Consider the following 11,919-nt stretch of genomic DNA (forward strand, 5'->3'; position numbering starts at 1 on the left):
GTACAACAGAGTGATTTATATATATATATATATAAATATACACATATATACACACACATATACACATATATATATACACACACACACACATATTATTCTTTTTCAGATTCTTTTCCCTTATAGGTTATTCAGTTCAGTTCAGTTGCTCAGTCGTGTTTGACTCTTTGCGACCCTATGAACCGCAGCCCACCAGGCCTCCTTGTCCATCACCAACTGCTGCAGTCTACCCAAACTCATGTCCATTGAGTCAGTGATGCCATCCAACCATCTCATCCTCTGTCGTCCCCTTCTCCTCCTGCCCTCAATCTTTCCCAGCATCATGGTCTTTTCAAATGAGTCAGCTCTTCGCATCAGGTGGCCAAAGTATTGGAGTTTTAGCTTTAACAGCAGTCCTTTCAATAAACACCCAGGACTGGTCTCCTTTAGGATGGACTGGTTGGATCTCCTTGCAGTCCAAGGGACTCTCAAGAGTCTTCTCAAACACCACAGTTCAAAAGCATCAATTCTTCTGCGCTCAGCTTTCTTTATAGTCCAACTTTCACATCCATACATGACTACTGGAAAAACCATAGCCTTGCCTAGATGGACCTTTGTTGGCAAAGGTCTCTGCTTTTTAATATGCTGTCTAGGTTGGTCATAAGGAGTAAGCGTCTTTTAATTTCATGGCTGCAATCACCATCTGCAGGGATCTTGGAGCCCCCCAAAATGAAGTCTGTCACTGTTTCTGCTGTTTCCTCATCTATTTCCCATGAAGTGATGGGACCAAATGCCATGATCTTAGTTTTCTGAATGTTGAGCTTTAAGCCAACTCTTTGACTCTCCTCTTTCACTTTCAAGAGGCTCTTTAGTTCTTCTTTGTTTTCTGCCATAAGGGTGGTATCATCTCTATGTATCCTATTTACAAAGAGAACCAGGCACTTTTTCAATCTTTTCTGGATATTCTGGCATGTTTATTTATTTTCAGTTTTTTTTTGCCAGCTTTTTTGGCATATTGATATGAACTTTTAATGGTAGTTTGTCTAACACCATAATGGAATTTGTTGATATTTTTACTAAGATTGTATTTGGTTTATATATTATCTTAGGAAGGCAGTTACATTACATATGGACAAAGGCTAGAGACAGGAGAAAGAACAGAGTCATGAGATTTTCTAATATTTAGAGAAAGAAGATCCAGAGTGAGAAATTGGAAAGAAGCTGCTGAAAACCAGGAGATGGTATTAAAGGGACGGTCAGTTATGCTGAATGCTTTTGAGAGGTGTCTTCAGGTTAGTCACAGCCCCTGGAGAAGGAAATGGCAACCCATTCCAGTATTCTTGCCTGAAGAATTCCATGGACAGAGAAGACTGGTGGGCTGTAGTCCATGGGGTCACAAAGAATTGGACATGGCTGTGTGACTAACACTTAATTACTTGCTATTGAGATAGTATAGTATTGTTGAATACATGAATGAGAGACAGTGGTATTAAGCTCTTTGGGGGATACAAATGGACACATAAACTTTTACTAAGACAAAGACTCTTTCTTCAAGATGTTATTGTCTAAAAAGAAATACAAAGCACTATGCTTTTAAACTTCATGAGAGTAGGGGCCAAGTTTGTTTTATTCATAACTGTATCCCTAGCATTGTGTCTGGTGCCTATAGTAGATTTTTAATATGTATTTGTTGACCGACTGATAAATGGCCAAAATGTTCTTTCATAGGTGGTCTCTCTCTATTTAATTCAGTTCAGTCACTCAGAGAGTCAGAGTCGTGTCCGACTCTCTGCGACCCCATGAATCACAGCACACCAGGCCTCCGTGTCCATCACCAACTCATGGAGTTTACCCAAACTCACGTCCATCAAGTCGGTGATGCCATGAGCCATCTCATCCTCTGTGGTCTCCTTCTCCTCCTGCCCCCAATCACTCCCAGCGTCAGGGTCTTTTCCAATAAGTCAGCTCTTCACGTGAGGTAGCCAAACTATTGGAGTTTCAGCTTCAACCTCAGTCCTTCCAGTGAACACCCAGGACTGATCTCCTTGCAGACCAAGGGACTCTCAAGAGTCTTCTCCAACACCACAGTTCAAAAGCATCAATTCTTCGGCGCTCAGCTTTCTTCACAGTCCAACTCTCACATCCATACATGACAATTGGAAAAACCATAGCCTTGACTAGATGGGCCTTTGTTGGAAAAGTAATGTCTCTGTTTTTTAATATGCTGTCTAAGTTGGTTATAACTTTCCTTCCAAGGAGTAAGCGTCTTTTAATTTCATAGCTGCAATCACCATCTGCAGTGATTTTGGAGCCCCCCAAAATAAAGTCAGCCACTGTTTCCCCATCTATTTCCCATGAAGTGATGGGACCAGATGCCATCATCTTCATTTTCTGAATGTTGAGCTTTAAGCCAACCTTTTCACTCCTCTTTCACTTTCATCAAGAGGCTTTTTAGTTCCTCTTCACTTTCTGCCATAAGGGTGGTGTCATCTGCATATCTGAGGTTATTGATATTTCTTCTGGCAATCTTGATCCCAGCTTGTGCTTCTTCCAGCCCAGCGTTTCTCATGATGTACTCTGCATAGAAGTTAAATAAACGGGTGACAGTAAACAGCCTTGACATACTCCTTTTCCTATTTGGAACCAGTCTGTTGTTCCATGTCCAGTTCTAACTGTTGCTTCCTGACCTGCATATAGGTTTCTCAAGAGGCAGATCAGGTGGTCTGGTATTCCCATCTCTTTTAGAATTTTCCACAGTTTTTTGTGATCCACACAGTCAGAGACTTTGGCATAGTCACTTATTTATCTAAGGCTATACTACCAGATGAACAGTTTGCTTGTCCAGCTTACTGAAGAGATTTATAAAAATGAGGATCTGAAGATTTGACAGTTGTTCAGGTTAATAATTATTAGCGTCTGAGTGAATGATACCACCAAAGATGAAGTATAGAGTGACCAGAAAACCTGGTTGAATGTACCATATTCTAGAAGCTTATTATAGGGCAACATGATTTTCATTAGAGGGTGTTGGAGAATGTTTAATGGAATAGACACCTTGCAGTTATACTGTAAAAGATTTTTGAATTTGGGCAGATGGAGACAGGAAGAAGTGTGTTCTGGGTGGAGAGAAAGATTAATTTTGCAAATTTTGCTTATACAGATGTATTATAATAGTCTTGGCTTCCCTGGTGGCTCAGAGGTTAAAGCGTCTGCCTCCAATGTGGGAGACCCGGGTTCAATCCCTGGGTCGGGAAGATCCCCTAGAGAAGGAAACGGCAATCCACTCCAGTATTCTTGCCTGGAGAATCCTATGGACGGAGAAGCCTAGTAGGTTACAGTCCACGGGGTCGCAAAGAGTCGGACACGACTGAGCGACTTCACCTTCACCTTGAATTATGCATGTGATGTAGAAATTGTGTTTATTCATTGTATGCTATTCTTATTGCTATGCACTATAGAGGATATAAAAGTATATGAGTCCTATTTGTGCCTTTGAGGAACTTATATTTTAGATCACATTTTTCTGGGCATATTTTGAAATGATAACAATATGGGATATAAAGAATGTGGAAGAGCTTCAAACAATTTCTTTACTGGAATTAAGTTATGTTCTAGAATGTGTTTAAATATCAGAGTATCTTTAAAGTTTTTAGACTCTTTCATTTCCTTCCCTTTTAAAGTTAGAGACTGTGAAGTCAAATGCTATTTAATTTAGGTAATATGCTTTTTCTTTTAATAACTTGCTGAGTAGGGAGAGTTTTATGTTTTATTTGTAGAAGAATAAGGGTTCATTTCATTTGTCACCATTATATTTGTGTCACCTTGCTGAATCAAGCCCTAAGAAGAGGCTGAATTCACAGAAATCTGTCCATGAACCTCATAAGTCTATCACAGCAGTAATTTCTGATGTCAACAGTATTCCTCAGCTGAGTGATGAGTCTACTGGGAGTGGAAATTCTATTAAAACTTGACTTTGAAAAATACTTAACTATAGTCCACATTCTCAGGAATTACTTTAGTTCCTGACACTCTTCTTTACTGGATTTTAAATACATTGCTGTTTTCCAGACAGTGGACCCTTGTTTGATCTGAGTTCTTTTGTATTTTGTTGACAGTCCATGAAGTCAAGCTATGACCAGAATAATTATGGTAGTACATGTCATTGTAACTGTTTATTCTAAAGAATAATTTTATCTAAAGAAATTCTTCTTGGATCTTAACCAGTAATGACACATACTCGGATGTTAACATTGTATTTGGACTCTTCTCATTGTATATTCTCTCTAGGTGATCACGTTCATATTTATGCCCTTACCTTTTAGTTGTATCGTAATGACTTCCAAATTCATTTCTTAACATTTCTGGCCAAGTGTCTATTATTGTGCTTACTCCATTGCCATTGTATTATTACTGATTTACTTACCTGTCTGACTAGTCTGTAAGATCTTTGAGGTCGGGGATTACACTCAACATTCTTTTGGCAGCCAAGTTTAATGCACAAAGCCTGTTGGTTTTAGGCTTTGTTAGTGCTATTGTAGTTCAGATTTGCCTTTCTAGAATGGGATCCTTTTGGGGATCTCAGTTTAAGCCTGAGTTGTACCCCTGGGGAGCTCCATCTTGCCTGACTTTGAACTCCAACCTGTCTTCCTAGCATCAAGCAGCAGGCTGCTCAGCTCTTTGGCCTCCCAGCTGTTGTTCTCTCCTTTAAAGAAAATGCCAAGATAAATGTGAAGTTCATTTTGTTCAACTTCCTTCCTTTTAGGGATCATAATCCCACCAGGTTATACCTGTATTGGTTGTACTCCGGTGCCTTTTAACAGTTGTTTTATGTATTTGTGTCTTTTATATTGATTCTGTTGGGATGCTAGTCTGATATAAGCTTTTTAGTCGTGGTTGGTCTGTAGTTTATGTACATGCAGTGAAAGTGTTCATTTTTTATTTGTTTATTTTTACTGAGGTCAAAGTGGCATAGCAAATTCAGTTATTTAAAGTTATACAATTCAGTGGCATTTAGTACATTCACAGTGCTATGTGTGTGTGCATTTTTAAATTAATATCAATGCTAGTACATTAGAGCTTTTGTTCTTTGTTGCATTTTCATCTAACAATATATCTTAAGAATTTTTCCATATGACTTTATTATTTATTACTTTTAACAATTATACAGTGTTTATTTTACTTATACATTCTTCTTGTAATAGACACCTACTTTGTCTCCAGCTCCCCACTACCTAAGCTATATTGCAGATACTAGGAATTTACTCTTGATTCCATTGTCCTTAAGAAAGCTGATTATGTAGGTACCTCTTGTGAATATTTAATTCCAAAAAATACCTAGTTTGAATTCATTATCTGCGATCTGCTGGAGGAATTGACTCTTGAAAATTCATAGACTTTTGGGAACCTTTCTGAATTGTAAAGTTCTCCCAGATTCATTTTGGTACCAGGATAATTTCTTGAGCAAATCTAAATATCTCTGAACATTATATATTTTGCCAGATAATAGGTTGGTACCTCTCCTACCTCCCACTATCTCAGTTTATATATGGGAAATTTTGGATGGCTCCCTGGTGGCTCAGACGGTAAAGCGTCTGCTGGCAGTGCGGGAAACCTGGGTTCAATTCCTGGGTCGGGAAGTTCCCCTGATGAAGGAAATGGCAATCCACTCTAGCACTCTTGCCTGGAAAATCCCATGGCCTGAGGCGCCTGATAGGCTACAGTCCATGGGGTCACAAAGAGTCGGACACGACTGAGTGACTTCACTTCACTAAAGACTTAGTACATTCCCTCCTTCTGGCACTATTCTATACTTTACTGGAAGACTGTGACTTTAGATAGGGGTAGACTGCAGGATATTTAGTGATTGAAGTCAAAATCTGAGTGTTCCAAACTACTTTACCACTTATTAGCTCTGTGACTTTGAACAAGTTACTTAACATGTCAGAACCTGAGTTCTACATCTTTATGATGAGAGTAATGATAGAGTAGTTTTTGGATTACATTTAACGAGAATAAAGTAACACAAACACATTATCACACAGCTCTAGCACGTGTTAAGTGCATAGTAGTAATAGCTATTATTGGCCATTTGGTGTAGGTTGTAAATGATATTTTGTCTTATTTCCTTTTGTTACTAAATGTATTTTGTTTGTTTGTTTATGCTGCTCATTGGCACTCAGAATGTGGTATCTTTTATTATTGTTAAGGAATTGTGTTCTTTTCCATTAGTTAAGTGTAAAGTTATAGAGAACAGATTTTTTTTTTTCCTAGAATCGAGCTTAATTTGCTTCTCCTGAGGATTAAATTAAGAATGCATTTTGAACACAGAACTTCAATGTAGAAAATAGGAAATTCAAGAAAGTACTAGAGTTACAGAGCTGAAGACTATAACAACTGAACTAAGACATTTACTACAGGGGTACAAGAGCAGACCAGATGGAAGCAAAAAGGATAAGTGAACTTAAAGACCAGGCAGTAGACCTCACCCCTTGAGAGCTGCAGAAAGGAAGGAGAACAAAAAAAGTGAAGATAACAGGGAATTTATGGGACAATCTCAGAAGGACTTATATTCACGTAACAGGGCTCCCAGAAGGAGATAGGAGAGAGGAAGGGGCAGAAAAATTATTTGAAGAAATAATGCCTGAAAACTTCCCTAATTTGGGAAAGGAAACAGACATGCAGAACCAGGAAGCCCAGAGAGTTCCACATAAGAGGACCCCAAAGAGACCTACACCAAGACACATTAAAGATTCTTTTTAAAAATATTAATTGATTTATGGTTGCACTGGGTCTTCATTGCTGTGCGCAGGCTTTCTCTGGTTGTGGCGAGTGGGGGCTGCTCTTGATTGCAGTGTGTGGGCTTCTCTTTGAGATGGCTTCTCTTGTGGAGCACAGGCCCTAGAGCATGCTGGCTTCATTATTTTGTGACACATGGGCTTAGTTGTGGACCAATCTTGGTTGTTCTTAGCTTGCATGTGGGATCTTCCTGGACCACGGATTGAAAACTGTGTCCCCTGCATTTGCAGGCAGATTCTGCAGTGGACCACCACTTCCAGTGGACCACCAGGGAAGTGAGCATTATAATTAAAATGTCAACAGTTTAAGGCAAAAGAGAGATTCTTTAAAGCAACAAGAGAAAAACAATGTGTTATGTGTAAATAAACCCCCATAAGACTATGAGCAGATTTTTTCCAGCAGAAACTTTGCAGGCCAGAAGCGGGTAGCAAGATATATTCAAATTACTGAGGGGAAAAAAATTCCAGTCTAGATGACTCTACCTGGCAGAGTTACATTAAAAATTAAGGGAGAGTTAAAGATTTTTGCCAGACAAGCAAAAGCTAAAGGAGTAGTTGGCCTTACAAGAAGTGTTAAAGGGACTTCTTTAAGCTGAAAGAAAAGGATGCTAATTAGTAAGAACAAAACATGAAAATATGAATCTCACTGGTAAAGAATAATAAATATATAGGAAGGGTAGTAGCTTAATCACTTATAAAGCTAGCATGAATCTTAAAAAATAAAAGTAGTAGAACCATAACTACAACAATGAGGGAATACATACAAGATAAAAGGATGTAAAATATAATATCAAAAACATAAAAAACATTGAGGGGAAGAGTAACAATATAAAGCTTTAAAATGCATTTAAGTTGTTGTCAACTTAAAGTAGACTTATTTATGTAAGTTGCTATATGAAAGTCTCATGATAAATACACAAAAGATGATGAGAAAGTAAGCATTCTAAAGAAAGTCATCAAGCAGTAAGAGAAGAGAGCAAGGAATGAAAATACCAGAGAGGAACCACAAAACAGACAGAAGACAGTTAACTAAATGACAGTAAGTAGGGTTGCAAAGAGTAGGACACGACTGAAGCCTTAGCACGCAAGCATTCACGTGGGAATTAAACATAATACTATAGAACAACCAGTGAGTCAATGAAGAAATCAGTGAAGAAAATTTTTTTTAAAAAGTACCTTGAAACAAGTAGAAATACAACATACGAATCTTACAGGATGTAGCAAAAGCAGTTTTAAGAGGAAAGTTCATAGTGATAAATGCCTACCTCAAGAAATGAGAAAAATCTCAAATAACCTAACTTTATACCTAAAGGAAGTAGAAAAAGAAGAACAAATGAAGCCCAAAGGTAATGGAAGCAAGGAAGTAACATAGAGTGGAAATAAATGAAATACAAGCTGAGAGGACAATAGAAGAGATCAGAGTAAGAGACAGTTCTTTGAAAAGATAAACAAGATGAACAAACTTTTAGTTAGACTCACCAAGAAAGCAGAAGAGAGAACTCAAACGGACTCAGTTAGAAACGAAAGAGGGCATTACAACTGATACCACAAAAATACAAGGGATTGTAAAAAACTACTGTGTGCACTTCCATGCCAACAAAGTGGACAAGCTGGAAGAAATGGATATATTTCTAGAAACATATGACCTACCAAGACTGAATCACAAAGAAAAAGAAAATCTGAACAGACCAATTACTAGTAAGGAGATTGTATCAGAAATCTCCCAACAAAAGTCCAAGACCAGAGAGTTTTGCTGGTGAATTCTACCAGACATTAAAAGAATTAATACCAATCCTTCTGAAACTCTTCCAAAAATAAAAAAATGATGGAATGCATCCAAACTCATTTTACAAGGTCAACATTACCCTGAAACCAAAATCAGACAAGGATCCCGCAAGAAAAGAAAATTACAGGGCAATATCCCTGAAGAGCATAGATGCAAAAACCAACAAAATATTAGCAGACCAGGTTGAACAATACATTAAAAAAATTATACACTGTGATCAAGTGGGATTAATTCCAGGGATGCAAGAATGGTTCATCATCTGCAAATGAATCGATATATCACATTAACAAAATGAAGGATAAAAATCATATAATTATCTCAATAGAGGCAGTAAAAGCATTTGACAGAATTCAACATCCACTTACAATAAAAAACTGGGTATAGAGGGAATGTACCTCAGCATAATAGAGGTTATATATGGCAAGCCCACAGCTAACATCATAAGTGGGCATCGTGCCAGGTGAAAAAATGAGACAAAGACAAATACACTATGATTTTATTTATATGTGGAATCTAAAATTTTAAAAAATCCAAGCTCATAGATACAGACAACAGATTGAGTGAGTGAGTGAGTGAGTGAAGTCTCACTGTTGTGTCCGACTCTTTCCGACACCATGGACTGTAGCCTACCAGGCTTCTCTGTCCATGGGATTTTCCAGGCAGTAGTACTGGAGTGGATTGCCATTGGTTGTTGGCAGAAGGTGGGGGGTAGGGGTGGTGAGGCTTGGTGAAATAGGTTAAAGGGGGTCACAAGGGCCAAACTTTCAGTTATAAACAAATAAGTCATCAAGTGCGTAATGTATAGCGTGGTAACTGTTGTAATATTTGAAAGTCATTAAGAGAGTAGCTCTTAAAAGTTCTCATCACATAAAAAAATTGTTATATAACTGTGCATGATGAGGAATGTTACCTAGACTTGCTGTGGTGGTGATTTCACTTTATATATAAATATTGAACCATTGTGTTGTATTCCTGAAACTAGTATATTGTTAATGGCAGTTATACCTCAATAAAAAAATGTGTTTTGACTCTTTCCCTCTTTTCACTTTCTCCTCTCAGTTTTGGGAAACAGAAAACATTTGTATTTAAATTTGAAATTGAACTTTTTTTTTCAGATAACCATGATGATTACAGAGACTGCTCTTATGCCTTTTGCTTGTTTTGAAGATACATTGAGTCGGATGCTGTTTGGCTGGCAGCAGCAGTTTTCACCATGTGAAAAGAAAAGTGAAACAAAATCATCTTTCAATGGTACTGGTTCATCTACCTCAAAACCTGTAGCTAATGCTTCAGATAAAGTTAAAAAGAAACATAGTAAGAAGACTGAGTAAATTCACTTGATGAGCTTTAGAAAGCAAAAAATTTTCTTTTTCTTATCTACCTGTCAGATTGTGATACATATTTCTTGTAAATGATGTAAATAAAGATTATAAGGATTGGAGGTGACAAAAAGAAAGAACTTTCTGTTTCAGGGAGACTGTCCCTTCCTGGATTGTAATTTCCTGAGTGTTATGAGTATATCATGTGAAATTGTTTTTCTAAGTTATATATAAAAGATTCTATTGTGATTTTTAAAAGTTTTATATGGATAAAACAAGGCTGGATTTTTAAAAAATGTTAGAAAAAGTAAACCTATTGTCATTGTAAAATAACAAAAATTAAATTCTTATTGTTTAGATATTTTCATAAATTTTTATTTGAATCTATTTGAGCTTTAGTTCAGCAAAATTAAACTTTCATTTCACATTACCATTATAATTCCTAGATATGAAAAACAGTTCTTGTTTAATTTTGAGTACTGGGAAGAGTAAACTTTACTAAATCACTTTATATTATGAATGAAAATAAATTACTAGTTTATATCTCAGAAATGAACATTGTATTTTTTTCCCACATTAAATGGAAATATCTGAAATTTAATTGTTTTCTCCTAGCATTTTTCAGTGAGAATAGAACATTATTAGTCTTAATATTAAGTGTGTTTCATGCCCTTGTTTGTACTATTTCTTTTTTCTCAAAAGAAAATCAGGGGCATAATTTTTAATAAGTTACCAAACCCATGTTTTGCTTTGTAAGTTTTGAGGAGCTAATTTTTTTCTCTGTCCTTAAAACACATTTAACTGTGGGAGAAATTCTTCGGAGCATTTCGTATATTCTTAAGGATTATTTAAATTAAAAAAATTTACCCTAATGTTTCCTTCCTTATGAGTACTTCTCAGTTTTCTAGCTGAATGTCTCTGACTTGTTTTACCTATGTTTGTTATGTTTTAATGTACACGTACATATATTACTAATCTTATTTTACATTAAAACTAGTTACCCTTAACGTGTAAATACTCAGCTCTAATGCGAATTGTCCTGGGGCATTTGACAACAACCAGCTAATTAAGAAGAAACAAACTAAAATCTTGTATGGTAGTAGTCTACTTGAGTAAAGAATGATGACGTTACATTTTGTACCTTACTGGCAAAAATAATTATAATAATATAACAATAAGTATAAAAGTTATTAAATAATGTTAAACTTTCTTTATTTTATAGTTTAAAATTCCAGTTATAATTTTAAAAACTCTGTGACTGACATGATTACTTCTGCTAAGACCATTAGCCTGCATAGAGTTAGTATGTATCAGGCATTTTTGGATGACATAGAAATATTCAAATCATATTCAATTTGGAAGTCTTGGTTTTTAAAATAAAAAGTAAATACAAACACTAGCAGGTACTATACTTTTACTTGCTAAGAAAGGATTTTTTTTTGAGGGGTGAGGACCTTTGATAGCTTTGGAATTATCAGAAGTTAATTTTTTAATATTCTGACAAAAGTCATTAAATATTTAAGGGGTTCTATATTATATTTGATACTTTTATAGTTAAAAACTTTTCAGAATTAAAATGTTGCTAATTACTGGCTTAGTTTTGAAGTTTGGGTTTAACTGTAATTGAAATGGCAGGAATTTTATTATACTTGTATTAAAGATAAACTTATTGCAATAAATTATTTAGTACCAATGGAGTATTATATTATTTTTATGTTTTTTTCTATTTTTCTTGATATAGGAGTTTATAGTTCCTGTGGCCTTTTGGTTGATTTGATATATATCCAGATGTTACTGTCTGCATGAGATATACAAACTTTATTAATCTTTGCAAGTATCCATAACCTTTAATTCAAGATTTTTAAGAGCTCTACTGGAGGACATGGCTTAGGCCTGAAACCTCCCACTTCATGCTGCCTGCAGAGACTTGACTGGATTTGCTAAGCAGATTGTTACATTGCTTACCCAACATATATCATGAATGAAGCCTGTGGACCTGCTTCATACAGGCAGATAGGTAGCACTGAGAAAATTAAGATCTGGT

General features: G+C 36.2%; 1 protein-coding gene across 1 annotated transcript in view; it reads left to right on the plus strand.

Annotated features, from left to right (window-relative positions):
• TMEM38B (transmembrane protein 38B) overlaps nt 1–11,258 on the plus strand; it is a 65,511-nt gene extending 54,253 nt beyond the window's left edge. Inside the window, exon 6 of the mRNA XM_040241145.1 lies at nt 9,672–11,258. Coding sequence (XP_040097079.1) covers nt 9,672–9,887 — 216 coding nt within the window. The 3' untranslated portion in view covers nt 9,888–11,258. The remainder of the gene's footprint in view (nt 1–9,671) is intronic.
• The last annotated feature ends 661 nt before the right edge of the window (nt 11,259–11,919 follow it).

This window comes from Oryx dammah, unplaced genomic scaffold, assembly GCF_014754425.2.
Source record: "Oryx dammah isolate SB20612 unplaced genomic scaffold, SCBI_Odam_1.1 HiC_scaffold_1, whole genome shotgun sequence".
NCBI lineage: Eukaryota > Metazoa > Chordata > Mammalia > Artiodactyla > Bovidae > Oryx > Oryx dammah.